This window comes from Palaemon carinicauda, chromosome 1, assembly GCF_036898095.1.
Source record: "Palaemon carinicauda isolate YSFRI2023 chromosome 1, ASM3689809v2, whole genome shotgun sequence".
NCBI classification, from domain to species: domain Eukaryota; kingdom Metazoa; phylum Arthropoda; class Malacostraca; order Decapoda; family Palaemonidae; genus Palaemon; species Palaemon carinicauda.
In genome coordinates, this window is record NC_090725.1 from 210522570 (window position 1) to 210541161 (window position 18592).

General features: G+C 46.5%; 1 protein-coding gene across 2 annotated transcripts in view; it reads left to right on the forward strand.

The window, feature by feature from the left end:
* The window catches only part of LOC137653751 (ribosome biogenesis protein BMS1 homolog), a 254922-nt gene that overhangs the window by 201540 nt on the left and 34790 nt on the right, over window positions 1-18592 (forward strand). For both annotated transcript variants that reach the window (XM_068387387.1, XM_068387378.1), the window contains 2 exons: window positions 182-304; window positions 481-625. In XM_068387387.1, coding sequence (XP_068243488.1) covers window positions 182-304; window positions 481-625 — 268 coding nt within the window. The remainder of the gene's footprint in view (window positions 1-181; window positions 305-480; window positions 626-18592) is intronic.

Consider the following 18592-nt stretch of genomic DNA (forward strand, 5'->3'; position numbering starts at 1 on the left):
TTTTGAGTTTATTGGTCCATCTGTATCATTTAGGTTATTAATAATAATGATAGTAGTAAATATTTTAACTAGGCCAATAAGTTAACATTCTTAACTCAAGATAGATGAACCAAATCCAGATAAGTGCAGTACCACATAATATTAGTGAATTATCTGTAGTAACCGTAACTTTGTTTTCTAGCCGGAATTTCGTATTGCTGCTAATGGAGTGGTGTTGGAGGCAGACCAAAGCACAAGGATAGTGAAGAAGTTGAAATTAATGGGAGAGCCAGAGAAGATATTAAAGAAAACTGCATTTGTTAAGGTAAAATTTAATATAGTTATTGCAGTTCTGTATATATGAATTTTAAGCTTCTAGTAAAATGGTAATACAGCACTGTACTATGTGTGCAGTGTTAAACTTTGCTAAAATTTGCAATTTCATTATGCTTTTAATCTTTATTAACCAAATACGATTGTATTTTTTTTTTGTATTTTCAGGATATGTTTCATTCAGAAACTGAAGTGGCCAAATTTGAAGGTGCTCAAATTCAAACCCAGTCAGGTATCAGAGGCATCATCAAAAAGTCCAGAGGTCTAGAGGGCATCTTCCGAGCTACTTTTGAAGACACCATTAAGAAGAGTGGTAAGTTTGATCAGCTGTTAGTACTCAAGTTATTTACTGCTTTTAAACTTGAAAATTTTTATAAAAGACATTGGGAAATAGTGGTTGTTTACTTTGTACATTGTTCCTACACAAATACAAACTTTGATCATATATATGGGTTTACTCCTAAGCTAATCATTTATGACTAGAATTAGGAAGTTGTGGGATTCTGGCAACTTTGTGTGGTTATCAAATATCCCAACCACGCTGGGAAGAAATGTTTGAGTCGGCAGGACAGCACCACCCATCTCCTGGTTGCTGTAGCAGGCAGACATGGTTATGACCAATGTGCTCTGCTTTGTGCTTTTCCATTTTGCTTTGTATGAGAGTGATCATGATTGTTAATGTGACCTAGGGTTGAAATTTCAGAATTCTGTTTATTGCATTTTTGGGTAGTATTATGTCTTCATTTTATGTTTCAAATAGCTTTATTAATGGAGAAAAATCTTTTAATTGCTAAGATTGCCTTTTACTATATATACATAACTGCACCAGATCCCATAGGTATCCTTTTTCCGACCTGGTTACGTATTTTCTTATTCTTTTTCAAGAATTGAAAAGATGGTTTTTCTATGCGAGTTTACCATTAAATTCAACCATTATCTTTAATGATTTAATCATAATCCATTTTCTCAATATTTTCAAGATTTTTTGAAACAAGCATGAAATGTATCCAGAAAAAGGAACATGCGAATATGTTGCTCTGTCTAATCCTCTGTAAGCAGCGTCACCCCTGGCGTATACAGGCCAGCCCCCCGGATTCGTGAGGGTAAGGGAGCAGACCTCCCCCCAAATACTGCAATTTTGTGAATACATGAAATGCCATTTAAATTTTTTTTTTTTTTTTTTTTTTTTAATGTGTAATAATGGCAAGTGTGATGTCATTATAAACAATTAAGAATCATTCAAGAATAGTTTTAATACATTTTCCATAAAAATATACTGAATATGGCTTATGAACACCAGTTAACACAGTACTATAACAGAATATGTACAGTACAATACAGTACAGTATATGTACGAAATATACTGTACATAGTGTATTGTATTAATGTTACCCTTACTGTAGAGAGGTATGTTTTCAATCATGCATAAGCAAACCGTTTTCTTCAACTGTCATATTTTTAACTATAGCTAATACATTGTGTTTTTAACTTGAAAATATACTTATTGATATGAAATTAATTGTAAATACTGTACCTATAATATAAGCCAACCATTATCATTTACCTGTAATGAAGGTAAATATATTTTAATACTACACTTTGTTTAATAAAGGTAACTAGAGATTTTTTGTTTTGATCAGCTGATACTGATAACTCACCACCATCTACAGGCAAACATGCCAACTAACAGGACCTACCAAACAAGTCTAGGATACATTAATTGTGTATGCAGTATTTATTTAATTTGGGATAATGTATTTTGTAACATAATATTTTGATAATGACTTTGTTGCCGGAGTTCCAAAATAATACAAACAGATAATGTTGGAAGAGACCTTGAAAAAACATCTCAATGTGTTGAGAGCAGTGTTTACCAAGTTAGCAGAAATCTTAACTAGATTCAGTCTCACAAACAGCAGCAGAAATATTCCACTTGGAATTTCAAGGGAATTCTTAATTTGATCAGTATTTCATTATGTATGATAATGTGTACATAGGGAATTTGTGAAATCTTACCAAAATTTTGCTTCTTTACCAAAATTTTATGAACATTAGGTAACACCGCTTTCATGTAAACAAACTTTTGTGGTGCCAACTACGACTGGTTTAGTGATTTCTTATATGAATATTATTATTATTATTATTACTTACTAAGCTACAACCCTAGTTGGAAAAGCAGGATGTTATAAAACCAGGGGTTCAGCAGGGAAAATAGACCGGTGAGGAAAGGAAATAAGGAAAAATAAGATATTTTAAGAACAGTAACAACATTGAAATAAATATTTCCTATAGGATCTATGAAAAATTTTACAAAGCAAGAGGAAGAGAGATAGGATAGAATAGTGTGCCTGAGTGTACCCTCAAATAACTCAAGACAGTGGAAGACCATGGTACAAAGGTTATGGCACTACCAAAGACTAGAGAACAATGGTTTGATTTTGGAGTGTCCTTGAAGAGCTGCTCACCATAGCTAAAGAGTCTCTTCTACCCTTACTAAGGGGAAAAGAAGCCACTGAACAATTACTGTGCAGTAATTAACCCCTCCGAGTGAATGTGCTGTCACCTATGTTGTTTATCCTCCTCGTGGATTTTTTAATGCGTAGAACAGTCAGAGAAGGTGGAGAAGGATTGGACTGGATTTGTGATAAGAATTTAGCAGACTTAGAGTCTGCTGATGATGCTTGTTCTTGATTTGCAGTGCTTGCTTATCAGAATGCATGAAAAATCACACGAGGTTGGGCTGAAGATCAATAGAAGAAAGACATAGATGATGCGAACGGAGTATGCAATGGAAAATCAAATATCATTGGAAGGAGAAAGGATTAATGAGGTAGAATCATTCAAGTATTTAGCAACTATGATCTCCAATACAGCATCTTTAGAATTAGAGTTTAGTGAAAGATTGAAAAAAGCAAATCAGACAATGGCTAGATTAAGTAAATTTTGACAACCAAATTGCCTTAAATTATATATATCAGACTATATATCAGTTTTGTGAGATTGGTGTTACTCTGTGGACATGAGTCATGGTATGACAATGAATCAATATCCAATAGATTTAGTAGATTTGAGAACAAATCCCTCAGAAGGATATTGGGAGTTAAGTGGCAGGACAGGATTAGAAATGAAACTATGAGAGATTACTCGAGTGCCACATATGGATGAGATCATGGTGAGGGGTAGATGGAGATAGTTTGGGCATGCTCTTCGCATTCCCAAGAGAGATTACTTCATTAAGACTATTACATTATGCTGGTCATATGAAAATATTGTGATTTTAAATTTTAATCCATAGTTTGGTGTTTTATTCATGTTTCAAAATGTCTTAAGTGCCATAGAAGAAGGTGGTATCACAAATAAAGGGAAAAAATGCATAGAACTCTCTAGGTCACTATTTCTCCCCCGCAAGAGATGATTCACTCCTCCCAAGCATGACCTTTGCTGATCCACTCTCTCTTTATTACATTAAGGGGGCTGGTCGGCTAATGCCATTTTTTAAGGACAGGACTTTGACATTCATACCACTTAATAAGGTGACTTAAGACATCTCCAAACTGCGTAGGATTTTTGCCTCTGACCTTTGGTTTTGCGACGCCGGGGCAATTTTATCTTGAAAATTAGTGTTTTTCAAATTCTATCTCCTACCTTGATACTTAATATTAAGCCTGAGATTACAACCCTATATAGACCTGATGTAGACCTCCAATCAAATGAATAGTTTTTTTTTTTTTTCTAAAAGTAATTTTTTTGCTAGATATGAATTTTTTCATTGTGCTAAAAAAATAAACCCCAAAAATCATGGAAGAAAAATACGAAACAAAAATTAGAAAAAGGGCAACATTTGATTGGTTATGCATGGTAGAAAATATACTTCTCTATAGTAAAGGTAAGTTTGATGAATTACAGTACATACGGTACTGTATATTTCGTATGTGTACACTATTGTACTGCATGTGGAGCATCTCGCTGACTGAGGCGCTTCTTCACAGCATGAGTGGGATAGTTGGTAACCTTACAATGTTACTAGAATCCCACAACTTCTAAATTTTGGTCATAACTAAATGACTGAGGAGTAAACACATAAATGACTCGGGTTGGTATTGTGAGGAAAAATACAAATTTCTTCAAGCATTTGTAATGTTTACTATAAAAACAAACTTATATAGATTAGATCTTTTAAATTTCATAAGAAGGGAAATAACCCTCTGGAAAATTAATTTAAAAAAAGATTTATCTTAAAATGTAGTTGCAAACCATTGTTTGACTGCTGTTAGGTTAGCGATAGATTACACAATTTTAGCGGTAACCTGTGTTTCTGTGTCATTGTGCATGTCTATCAAATTAGTTCCAAGGATAAAATAATGATTTACAATGCTTGTCTAATTTTCTATTGCCTTATCTTTTATTTTTATTTTTTATCTTTACAGTATTTATAATTATTAGATTACAGTAATACCTTGAGATACGAGCTTAATGCGTTCCAGGACCCGGGCTCGTATGTCAGTTCGCTCATATCTCGGATCAATTTTTCCCGTATAAAATAACTGAAAAATAATTAATTTGTTCCCACCCTCTGAAAAAACACCTAAAAACAGTATTTGTTCCGTAACCGAAATACAAACCACGCTATTTACAAAGGGTTACCTTTTAGCGTAGCTGAAATGGCGAGCCATTAGAATTTAACGAGGGTGTATTACCCCCGCGCTAGTTAGCGGGGGGGTAGGGGAGTGGTAGCTAGCTACCCCTCCTCCCCCTCACACACAGGTGAATCCTCACTTTCACTTTTGGCTCGGACTGTGACAGACGTCTCTGTCTTGGTCCTCTCTTGGCAGCCATTGTTTGTTTTGTCTTTACTTAATCGCTTACTTTTCATTTACTCAATATATATGTAAACATGTTTTCATGTTTGTATACATATTTGAGTATAGAAGTCAGTAAGTTTCCTTTTCAGATTTGTGTGTGTAGTGTACTTATCCACGTGGTGTCCTCGGCAGTTGGCCGCCACAGCGCTATGGGTGGCGATCGAGTTTGACTTATGTCTCTCTCTCTCTAAGGTCGTTCACCCTTTTACTCCGTGTTACTACGCCCTTGTAGTTTCCTTTCCGTGTGGGGGGGTTGCTACGCCGTACGTTTGTCTCAATTAGTTTATGAATCTAATTATATTTGTTGATTTTTCAGCTTTGTAGAACGATTCCTTTCGGGGTTTTCGTTCTTTCTTTAGTGTTTATTCATTTTTTTTTTATTACATATTACATAGTTACATAATTATAATTGTTATAATTCTGTTTTGGTTACAGCTCTCCTTCCGTGAGTGTAAGTGGTTGTGAGGGCACGTGCCTGTTGTGTAATTCTTGTTTCCTTTCCCTCGGGATTCCTCTTCGGAGCCTTCCCGGGGGAATGAATGTGTACTAATGTTTTTTTGTTTTATTTTTTTACAGTTACTGATCTAGTTCGTTTCTGTAATATGGCAACGGTGTGAGCTGTCTTGTTGAGTCCTGGGGATTCGGCTGTTGCTGCCTCCCCCCTTGTGTTTTCGTCAGGGGCGTGTCTCCTTCTACTGGAAGTACTCCCGTGACGACGGACAGCTCTCCAGTTCTTTTTAGAACTCTCAGGAGGCTTGCCTCCTTGGGCAGGTAACTTTCCTTCCGAGGGAAGTTTTTCCTGTCCAGGCTTGAGTTTTTCCCCTTATGGAGGGTTCTCCTCTTGCCTTTTTTTCGTGGGACTATGCTCTTGGTGCTGAGCGGTCACACCTGCAGTTTCGCTCAAGGGGCTGGGCAACTGCAGGAGCTCCTCTTCGGAGGATTGCTCCTTTTAGGTCACTGCTGACCAGTCTTCTACGAAGTGTTTCTCTTTCGTTTGCGAGAGAGTACACTCATAGAGACTCCTCTTCGGAGGTTTCTTCTGTTGCTGTTGGCCTCCCTCGCCGTAAGGCCCACCGTCCGCCTCGTCGTAAGGGCCTCTCTTCTCCCTATAAGGGTGCTTGAGGCGCCTTTTTGAATCTCCGTTTGCAGCCTACAACTCCTTTTTCTCGATCTTCCGCCTTGGTGCAAATGAACAGCAGTCTGATCTCGTCTTCCGACGGGCAACGGTCTTCCCGACGGACAACGGTCTTCCCGGCGGACAACGATCCCTTCGGGGCAAAGGGTTGCCTCCCACGGGGGTTCTTCCCTTGCGTGTCAGGGTTTCCCTGCGCGCCCTTCTGCTGTGTTCTCTCCTGCTCCTGCTCAGTGTTAACGCACAGGCGCTCTTCTGCTCATCAGCGCTCTCCTGTTCGTCAGCGCTTTCATGATGATCATCCCTGCTGTTCCTGTTGGTTCCTGTTACGCGCCCTGTGCGCCCACGTTCGCCCTCGCGATCTAGAACTTCGGTTCAGGTCGGGGTCAAGGACTCTTCTTCTATACGCAGGCTTCCACGCGTAGCCTTCTGCTCGTCAGCGATCATCAGCTCGTCAGCGATCATCAGCTCGCCAGCGATCATCAGCTCACCAGCGATCACCTGTCTCTCGGCGATCTCCGGTTCGCCCACGTGTGTTACAGCCGGCACGCCAACGTTCTCCAACTCTTCTGAAGGAACATGGTTCGCCAGCTACTAGCTCACCTGCGCATGCTGATCGCCATCGCGCGACCCTCAACTGCGGATGCTGATCGCCATCGCGCGACCCTCAACTGCGGATGCTGATCGCCATCGCGCGACCCTCAACTGCGGATGCTGATCGCCATCGCGCGACCCTCAACTGCGGATGCTGATCGCCATCGCGCGACCCTCAACTGCGGATGCTGATCGCCATCGCGCGACCCTCAACTGCGGATGCTGATCGCCATCGCGCGACCCTCAACTGCGGATGCTGATCGCCATCGCGCGACCCTCAACTGCGGATGCTGATCGCCATCGCGCGACCCTCAACTGCGGATGCTGATCGCCATCGCGCGACCGCACACCTGCGGATGCTGATCGCCATCGCGCTACCCTGCGCATGCTGATAGCCATCGCGCGATCGCCCACCTGCAGAGGCTGCTCGCCATCGCGCAACCGCCCATCTGCGCATGCTGATCACCATCGCGCGATCGCCCTCCTGCACATGCTGCTCGCGATCGCTCACCTTCGCATATTGCTCGCCAACGCACGATCGCTCACCTACGCATGCTGCTCGACCATCGCGTCGGCATAACACAACGCGCCATCACCAACCTGCGCATTAGCGCTCACCAGCTCACCACCGATCGCTTGTTGATCCATATCGCCAGCGGTCTTCCTCGCCCACGCGGCAGCGCGTTTCCTCGCCATCGCGCTAACACTTGCGTTCGCCGCCTCGGACTCGCGCTCATCCACCTGCCCACCCTCACGACCGCTCGCCTGTGCGCCCGCGCGACCATTCGCCTGCGCGCCCACACTCCCACGTGCCTGCACGTCTACGCTCATGCGCATCCGCGCCCATGGTCTCCAATGTTCGCCCACGCGCGAACCAACGGTTTTCCATCACGCAGACGGATGGTGTTCCGTCGCGTGAACCTACAGTGTTTCTTCGCACAAACGTCGGCTTATTTCTTGCAGTATCCATTGCTCGTCTATGGGTTATCGCTCGCCGACCACCAGCTCTCGCCCTTCCTACCACGCTCGCCCTCCTTCTGCGCTCCTTCGCTCACCTTCGTTTGCGTTACCGCTCATGGGCGCTTCCACGTTCGCCCACGCGAAAAATCTTTGAATTACCGTCGCGCGAGCTCCAGGGCGATTGCGACCACGATTCCCATTGGGGTTTTCGCAGCATGGCCAGCCTGGCGAGTTCTTCTGGAGCGTATTTCCAGAACACGGCCTCACCCCGTAAACGCAGAGCATGGCACTTGCAAGAATAGGAGAAACTTAAGGGAGATCTGAGCAACACTCCTCTTTCCTGAACCTGGTTAGCCCTTCCCCATCATTCCCTGGAAGGATTTTTGGCGGGGGGGGGATTTCCGTTTGAGATTTCTCCATCGGACAAGGGGTGACTACTTACCCCTTCCTCTGGGAGCTTACCAGGTTCTTTCCCTCCTCGGTTACGGCCCGAGGTTTGGTTCAAGGAAGCTACAGGAAGAGTATGGGTACTTTCCTCCTCTCGAGCTCAGGCACCTTGGCCTTTCGTCGTTAAGTATCTAACTTGCGGACAAGCTCGATGTTGTACCATCTGGACGCGCTGACTGAGGGCTTCCTTCGGGTGTCTCATCTGTGGAGGTCGACGACCTCAGACACCCTTCCATCCTTGAGAAGAGTTTGTTTGTGCCCAAGGACAGAGATTTTGACAGCGGCTGTGCGGAGGAAATCGACTTCCGTTTTCACTCCTCCAAGGCGCTTTCTTCCAGACTCTGCAGGGCTCCAGCGCCCTTTTCTTTCAATCACGTCGGCCTAAGTTATCGGCTTCGACAACTGGGACAAGGTGTCCAATTGCAGTTTCCTCCTGTCAGGAACAGATGGCACGGGAGACTCCCCCGGGGGGGCATAGTCCTAAAAGGAGTTCACGAACTCTAGGATTGCAGGTTTTTCTCTGGGAGGATGCTTAAGGTTACTCATCCGAATGACAGCTTCCCGATGCCCATTCCCGCACAATCTCTGTGATCAGCCAAGGATATCGCGCCTGCCGTCTCTGTCAGCGAATTCAGTGTCTCTGAACCTCTATGCCATAGCGTCAGCAGAGTTGCCCGGTTGGGCAGAATGATCCATACCTTAGGCGAAGGTCTTCCTTAGGATCATCGACGGCTTCACCCCCGGCCTCCTTAGTCGATCCTTTCTTGTAATACAGGATCTGAGAGGGGATGTCCTTAGTCGACCTCTCAGCCCTGATCAAGTTTGTCGAACAAACTTCGGCCAGAGTAGACCAGCAGAAACGATCAGACTGGTAATGAGGCGACAGGACTCCTTAAACCCTGGATCGGAAGGACGGGTACTTTCAGTTTCCATTCCTTCCATCTTCCAGGGTGCTCGTCGAATTCAGCCTAGACTGCAAGTATTCCTGCTTATGATGCAGTGTGGCTATCCCGCCGTGGCATAGCAGGTTTGTTTCCCCAGAGAACTCTCCCTGCCTTCCTCTTGGCTGCTCAGGTGCAGGCTTCCGCCTCCTCTGCTGTTTGGAGGGCTGGTCAACTCCGGTAGGCTCGGGTTCGACCTTCTTCAGCGCCGGAACAAGCATCCGGATGCTTACCACGAGTGTGGGCTCATGGTATTTTGCTTGGAGCCTTCTCTTCCTCTGCCTCAACATCTGGAGTATCTGGCCATGATATTGAGTCAACGGCCTTACCACGTTGGAAACCCCGCTTCTCGTCCGTCCAGCGAGGTTAAGCAACGTCGGTACTTGGATGGGTGACCACCTGGGGACGCCAGATTCTGTTACCACATCCTCCGAGCCTTCCTTTCGGTTGACTGTGGCAAGACTGAGGAGAGTCGCAGTACCTGTTCTCAGTCAAGCAGAGCTTTCAGCCCTACCTTGGAACGTTTCCTAGTTCTCCTTTCCTCATTGACCCATCTATAGTCCGAACGGTCGCCTCAGGATAAGGTCCATGTGGGGCGATCCAAGTTCCGGTGGCTTCAGGCAATGTTTAACCGGACTTCCTGGCCCCTATGGGACCAGCGGAACTATTAGACCTGCAATGGGTGTTGACCTATGGAGCCTCTTGATGGTAGTGGATATTCTCGTCCTTTCCCCACATTCTTGATGCTGTTCTCGGACTCGTCAAAGGAAAGGGGGGGGGGCATGTTCCGGTCCAGGCCTATGGTCAAGACCTGAAGGATACCTCTCCATCATTCAGGCAGGCTTAGGGGCCTTAGTCTGGCCCCTCTACAGATCCTACAGCTCCTGCCGAGTCGCCCCGGTGCGCGTCGACTTCATGATTCTGGCGTATTCTAACCAGAAGGGGACGCATTTTCACACCTTCACATCTTGCAGTAGAGATACCGGGATGATTGAGATTCTCTCAATACCACCATCGGCTCTCTCATTCCAGGCAGGGGAATGTTCTCTCAGACTATCCGAGCAGAGCCTCGTACAGAGAGTGTACCTGGGGGTCTTTGACCTTGGGTAACCAGCAAGTACTGGTCTGAGGGACCTGATCGCGACAGCTTGGAACCTCAAGCTTCCGCTATTCTTCCCCCTAGTCTCAGACCCCGAGACTCTGGCAAGATGCATTCCGGTGATGGTGGGACAACTTCGACGCCTGCGTCTTCCCTCCCTTTTGTCTGTGGACAATGGGTCTCAACAAGACCAGGTTGTCTGTCAACCTTTCAATGGGAGAGCTCCACTGGGACTATGCGCAGAACGGTTTCTGGACCCTCTGCTTCCCCTGACGGAACTCCCGGGAGAGCTTCTCCCACGGCGCAGACTACTCAAGCAACCACACTGCGACATCTCTCCCAAACCGGGACGTCGCTTCGGCTTCATGCCTGGAGACACTACGCCTCCTCCTCAAGAAGAGACAACCCGCTACAGTCGCGGTACGGAGGTCGCGTCATCTGCGATAGTCATCCACAGGGGTCTCCCAGGCAAAGTGAAGAGTCTAAGGTGGTTGGTGCCGTGGGAGATATACCTCTTCCCTTGAGGCCTCTTCTCCAGCAATAACGGTCTTATTGCCTTTCGGCGGGAGGAAACTCCTTTCCGCTCTCGGCAATGAAGCCTGTCGCTCAGCCTTTCCCTGACCTTCAGGCTTAAAGGAATAACTTTTTCCTGCCCGCTGGATCTATCCTCGCTCATGCGAAGCTACGATCGTCCCTGCCCTAGTCGGAGGAAGACCTCCAACTTGGAGCATGGCTCGGACTTTTAGTCCTTTAAGAGATCTTCTCAAGACCCTTTACGACAGGCCTCGGATTGTATTCCGCCTTGGGTCTCCTGCTCACTCTGGCCACGGCCAGTGTGTAAGCAATCTTCTTGGTCTCTTACGACTCCCCCATTTCTAAGGAAGAGGGGAAGGCAACATTCAGGCTCGCTCCTGAGTTGTTGGCTAGACTCAGAATCTGGGGGTCCCGGCCCTTCGGTCCGATTCATTCAAGATTTTGAGTCTCCATTCTGTATCTGATGTCCCAAGACCTTCTCTTTCTTGCCAGTAAAGGAATCGAGAGGTTAGCGCTGGGAACAGCTGCAGTTTGTCCTCAGTTGCAGCCGATTTGGGAGCACAAGGAGGACATGGGGGGAGAGTCACCAGTATACCTCTTCAGCCCGGACTCAAGGACATTCATCTCGACCTGTCTCCAGACCCTCCCCAGCCACGTCGCCCTACAGCACGATGTTGGATACATCGCAACGTCCCTCGCCTTCGAGTAATACTACTCTGTGACGCAGGTGCTACAAGCTGGAGTCTGGAAGCGTCTAATGACCTTCGCAGCCCGCTTCCTGCAGGGCGTGACCCACAGGAGTCTCGATACGTTTTCTATCGCTCTGTGGTGGCTACACAACAGCTGGTCTAACCTCAGGCTCCTTTTTGGACAAGTAGCAGAAGGTTGAGGGCATTGTTATCAGGTTTTAGTCTGCAAGAACGAAAGAAGTATGTCTGGCCCTTTCTTCTTTCTTCATCATCCCCTCTACGGGGAAGCAGCATCCTGGTCTCTGCATAGCTGACCTCGAACCTCTGCAGGTAAACCATGCTTCCTTGTGTTCCGAGTATTGAGTCAATACTGTCGCGTCCCCCATACCCTGACGAGGTGGTATTGGGAACGTCCTAACCCAGAGTTCCTTCTGGAACTCCAGGTCAACTGCCTAGGACGGGTCACACTTCTTCCTTCACACACTAGCTTACGTAGGCCACATGGTTCCTTGCGGAGCAAGGAACTTGTGAGGTGCAGGGACTCCTTTTCTCGAGTGCGACTCACTCGGATTCTGAGTCCCCGGGTAAAGCCAAAGCCAGTATGGCTGGGGACTTTCCACCCTTCCTAAGGGGTAAGTCACCCTTTGTAAATAGCGTGGTTTGTATTTCGGTTACGGAACAAATGACAAATTCGAAGATAATTTGTATTTTTCCTAACCATACAAACCTTAGCTATTTACACATATTTGCCCGCCAGCCCTGTCCCCCAAGACAAGTCCTACCTCTAAGTGAAAGTGAGGATTCACCTGTGTGTGAGGGGGAGGAGGGGTAGCTAGCTACCACTCCCCTACCCCCCCGCTAACTAGCGCGGGGGTAATACACCCTCGTTAAATTCTAATGGCTCGCCATTTCAGCTACGCTAAAAGGTAACCCTTTGTAAATAGCTAAGGTTTGTATGGTTAGGAAAAATACAAATTATCTTCGAATTTGTCATATTACAGTGGAAAAACATGTTTTTAATTGTTCTAATTCACAATCTACACTCACAAAATAACAAATACCTATGTACTGGTTATGATCTGCAATAAAATGTGACATTATTATGGAGTTCTTACCTTCGAGACAGACGGTAGCGACTAACGGCGGTGTGTGCGTAGGGGGAGGGAGAGAGACTTGACGGCAACACCTTTGGTATGCTACACTTTTGTAACACTACGTAACATAACTTAAACTTAAAATTTAACTTAAAATGAAATTAGCTTACTGTACACAAACTTGAAAATGAATGGTAATCTTATGTTAAAATAAACTTAATTCTAATTTTGTTCTAATTTTGTTTTCATTTTCATTTTTTGACTTTCCTTCCTCCGGCTTGGCTCTTTTTGCCTCCCTTTTTTACTCCATTTCACCTTCACTTTTTGCCGGCCTTTTTAAAAGGAACTTATCTAGGGATGTTTTGCTTTTTTCTCCCCCTTCAAAATGTTACGAAAATGACGTACATAAGTGTTGTCACAAAAGGCTAACGCACTACCACACGCCAACTTGTCTGAGTGCCTTTTTTGAGGATGGTACATATTATTGATGTACTCCTCTCATATTGGCGAGCCAGCTCAGTCACTCGTACATCACTCTCATGTTTTTCGATTATTTCATGCTTTTTCTTTTCACTCGTTTTTTGCACTCACTTGCTTTGGACCCATTGCTTATTCACTTAATTCTATACTGATTAACGCAAAAAACATGTAAAAAATGCAAACACTACGGCCGATGTATTGCTTATTCACTTAATTCTGTATTGATTAATGCAAGAAACATGTAAAAAATGCAAACACTATGGCCGATGCTCGCAGATAACTTTACTCGACGGAGATCAGACGGGAAAGAGTGAGCAATGCTGTCCTCGTGAGCAGCCTCTCGCACATTCAGCCACCTAGCAGCCACATAGGGAACCGTCTCGTATCCTTGTATCTCAAATTTGTCTCGTATCTCTGGGCAAAAATTTGCTGCAAACTTTCCTCGTATCTCAAATTTCTCGTATGTTAGGACACTCGTATGTCGAGGTATTACTGTATTCATTTATGGAAAGATTATATTCCAGTGAATGATGGGATTTTATAGGGTTTATTTTATACATTAGCAAGAATTTTTTCCTTCAAATTTATGATATTACAGTACTGTAATTCATATTCATTCTCTTACTTAAAGGAGGACATATATGCCAGAATTTTCAATATTTAACTTAGCCGGTGATTATAATAGCTGCAACTCTGTTGCTCGACAGAAAACTCTAAGGTAAAATTCGCCAGCGATCGCTACACAGGTTGCGGGTGTGCCCAACAGCGCCATCTGTCGTCCAGATACCCAGTACTCAATGTAAACAAAGAACTCAATTTTCTCTCTGTCGTGCTCCCGACAAGACGTGCTTATTCGCTGTTGCTAAACTGGATTTGTTTTCACAACTAATTGGTGAAGTACACTATTCTAGTTTTGAGCTTTCGCTGTGCAGGCTTTTTCTTCGCAATTCCTTGAACTCTTTTTGATTACGGATTCTTTGTTGATGACTTTTTGATAGTTTTTGAATTCCCCTTTGACCAATTCAAAATGGCTGACCCTTCACAAGTCCCAAAATTTAGGAAGTGCAATGCTAGGGACTGTTCAAGGCGTCTTCCGAAGGCCTCTATCGACCCTCACACTGTTTGTTCCAATTGTCGGGATAAAACCTGTCAATTGGAAGATCGATGTGAGGAGTGCGTTGGGCTTTCGGAATTCGATTTTATCGAATTCCAAAAATATACACGTAGGCTAGAGAGAGAGAGAGTTAGGAGAAGTTCCTCTCGTTCTATTGACATTTCCTCTCCTCGTGCCCCACAACCTATTCCTTCCCCTGTAGTGGTTGCTCCTAATCCCCCTTCTGGCACTCAGGAACCTTCGATGGCTGATATGATGCGTGCCATCCAAGCTCTGGGTGAGAGAGTTGAGTCCCTGGCTAGTGACCGTAATCAGCTCATGGCGGATGTCAAGGAGCTGAAGTGTAAAAGTGCAGTGGGAAGTGTTAAAGTGAGTGATAGTGTTGTGGATAGTGTTGCGCTTGAGGGTTCGTCTGTTCGTGCCTGTCGTCCTCCTAGTCCGGGACCTCTTGCAAGCTCCCAAGTCCAGGGGAGAAGCAATGTCGTACGACAAATGGGTTCGAGAGGCTTTAATCAGCGAACAGACGTTCCCTCCGTGGTATCGGGCGTATCTACCCAAGATCGCCACTGCCTAACAAGACGAGAGAGCCCATTTATACCTCGTCTGCGGAAGAGGTTTCTCGCAAGAAACCATGGACCAAGGTCTCACGACCGTTAAAGCGCAAGTCGGTCCCTTCCGCGCAAGTCCAACGGCCCAGCTGTAGCCACTGGGTCAGTTCGGACTCGCTGCAGTCATCCGATGACTGCTCACCTCCTAAGAGAGGCAAAGCGGTACCGCTTCAGACAGTTACACCGTCTGTCGCCGCACCTGCTCCTGTAGACCCTAAGTGGTCTTTACTGCAAGACATGCAGTCGCAACTCACGTCGCTTATGCAGGACTTTCGTGCGGAGAAGGTTGCTGCCGCACCAGTAGCTAGTGCAGCTCCTTACCTACAACCACCCACACGATCGGTTGTGCGTCCTGGGGACGCTGAGGTAACCTTCTCACGCACTCCAGTTGAGAGAGTTCCGCCACCCATGCGTTCCAGTGTGATCTGCCAGCCGCATGTTGACGTTCAGCGACGCACGGAGGTATCCGTTGACGTCCGTGAGGTTCAACAACCGTCAGAGTTGTTTTGTTTTGACGCGGTGCGTCAACCTCCGCAACCCAGTGTGGTTGCCACTGCGCACCCACATCAGTCTAGACAGTCTGGAGTAGACGCTGTGCGTCCCCGCGCTGCTATGGTTGTTGCCAGCTCACAGACTGGGCAACAGTTCCATGACGTTGCGTCCGGCTCAGTCACGCATGCACCCGTGCGACCGGACTCAGCTATCCAGCCGTTACCCACTCCGTTGCCGCTTCCTCATCAATACTCGGATGAGGGACTTTCTGATGATGATGGTGCTGCTCACGTAGATGAACCGCATTCAGAACTGGACGAGCCTAAGTCTTCGCAACCCTCTTTGGACTTTAGGAAAGTTTTGGCCCTGTTCAAAGAGATGTTTCCGGACCAGTTTGTGTCTGTGGCTCCGCGTTCTCCGTCAGAGTTTGTGTTAGGCATGCCGTCAACCACCCCTGCCTTTACTAGACTCGTCCTCGCACGCTCGTCCAAGAGAGCTTTGCGGGTGATAGGAGAATGGCTGCAGTCCAAAAAGAGTTTAGGGAAGACAGCTTTTACGTTTCCCCCTGCTAGACTCTCTTCTAGATCGAGCGTCTGGTATGCCACGGGAGAAGTTCTCGGCTTGGGAGTTCCTGCCTCTGCCCAGGGCGACTTCTCAAGTCTTGTAGACTCTCCCCGCCGCCTAGCCATGAGACGCTCAAAAATATGTTGGTCATCTTCGGACCTGGACCACCTTTTGAAAGGTATCTATAGAGCCTTCGAGGTTTTTAACTTCCTAGACTGGTGTCTAGGAGCTCTTAGTAGAAAGATCTCTCCGATGGAGAAGGAGACTTCATTGCTCATTATGTCCTGCATGGACAAGGCCGTACGTGATGGGTCTAATGAGCTTGCTGCATCTTTCGTGTCCGGAGTCCTTAAGAAGCGTGAAAACCTCTGCTCATTCCTTTCAGCTGGAGTTACACCATGCCAGAGATCCGAACTTCTGTTTGCTCCTCTTTCCAAGTGCCTGTTTCCAGAGGACCTGATTAAGGAGATTGCCGCTTCTTTGATACAGAAGGATACTCACGATCTTGTTGCGTCCTCTGCTCGCAAAGCCACCCCTTTGCCTACCTTGTCAGCTAGACCAAGGATGGACACTCCAGCGTCCCGTTTTATTCCGCCCTTTCGTGGCAGAGCCTCCAGCAGAGGAGGTGCTCGTGCCGAAGGGAGACGTGGAAAGAAGAAAGGAACCAAGTCCTTTAAGAGCAGAGTCTGACTGCCAGCTTCTTCAGACAGCAGTGGGAGCCAGACTCAAGAACTTCTGGCAGACCTGGGAAAAGAGAGGCGCAGATGCACAATCTGTGAAGTTGCTCAGAGAGGGGTACAAGATCCCGTTTGTACGAAAACCCCCTCTAGCAACGTCTCCCATCGATCTCTCCCCCAGGTACAGAGAGGAAGACAAGAGACGAGCATTGAAACAGGAAGTGTCTCTCTTACTAGAGAAGGGAGCGGTAGTCAAAGTCCTGGACCATCAAACCCCGGGATTCTACAACCGTCTCTTCTTGGTGTCAAAGAAGACAGGAGGGTGGAGGCCGGTGCTAGACGTCAGTGCGCTGAATGTCTTTGTCACAAAGCAGACGTTCTCCATGGAGACCACAAAGTCGGTTCTAGCAGCGGTCAGAAGGGAAGACTGGATGGTCTCGTTAGACCTAAGGGACGCCTACTTCCACGTCCCCATCCACCCGGACTCCCAACCTTTTCTAAGATTCGTTTTCGAAAAGGTTGTCTACCAGTTTCAAGCCCTTTGCTTTGGCCTAAGCACAGCTCCTCTTGTGTTTACGAGGCTGATGAGGAATGTAGCCAAATTCCTTCATTTAGCGGACATCCGAGCCTCCCTCTATTTGGACGACTGGCTTCTCAGAGCTTCTTCCAGTCGTCGCTGTCTGAAGGATCTAAAGTGGACTCTAGATCTGACCAAGGAATTGGGTCTCCTTGTCAATATGGAAAAGTCTCAAGTGGTGCCATCCCAAGCTATTGTATATTTAGGGATGGAGATTCACAGTCTAGCTTTTCGGGCTTTTCCGTCGGCCCCCAGAACAAGCCAAGCCCAGTTATGCATCCAGAACATGCTGAAGAAGGAACGATGTTCAGTCAGGAAGTGGATGAGTCTGACAGGGACGCTATCATCCCTGGAACAGTTCGTGTCATTAGGAAGACTACACCTCCGTCCTCTTCAATATCACCTAGCATTTCACTGGAAAAAGGACAAGACGCTAGAAGCGGTCTCGATCCCCGTTTCCGAGAAGATGAAGTCTTGCCTGACATGGTGGAAGGACAGTATCAGCCTCAGAGAGGGTCTGCCCCCGGTTGTTCAGACTCCCAACCACGTTCTCTTCTCGGACGCATCGGACGTAGGCTGGGGCGCGACATTAGACGGTCGGGAATGCTCGGGAATATGGAACTCGAGTCAAAGGACAATGCATATCAACTGCAAGGAGCTACTGGCAGTACATCTGGCCTTGAAAAGCTTCAAGTCTCTCCTTCAAGGCAAAGTGGTGGAGGTGAACTCGGACAACACCACGGCTTTGGCGTACATCTCCAAGCAAGGAGGGACCCACTCACTGACGTTGTACGAGATCGCAAGGGACCTCCTCACCTGGTCAAAAGGTCTAAACATTTCGCTAGTAACGAGGTTCATCCAAGGCAACTTGAATGTCATGGCAGATTGTCTCAGTCGGAAGGGACAAATCATTCCAACAGAATGGACCCTCCACAAGGATGTATGCAAGAGACTTTGGGCCACCTGGGGCCAGCCAACCATAGATCTCTTTGCAACCTCGATGACCAAGAGGCTCCCAATATATTGCTCACCAATCCCGGACCCAGCAGCAGTTCATATAGATGCCTTTCTCCTAGATTGGTCACATCTAGACCTATATGCATTCCCTCCGTTCAAGATTGTCAACAAGGTACTGCAGAAGTTCGCCTCTCACGAAGGGACAAGGTTGACGCTAGTTGCTCCCCTCTGGCCCGCGAGAGAATGGTTCACCGAGGTACTTCGATGGCTAGTAGACGTTCCCAGAACTCTTCCTCTAAGGGTGGACCTTCTACGTCAGCCACACGTAAAGAAGTTACACCAAGGCCTCCACACTCTTCGTCTGACTGCCTTCAGACTATCGAAAGACTCTCGAGAGCTAGAGGCTTTTCGAAGGAGGCAGCCAGAGCGATTGCTAGAGCAAGGAGAACATCCACCCTT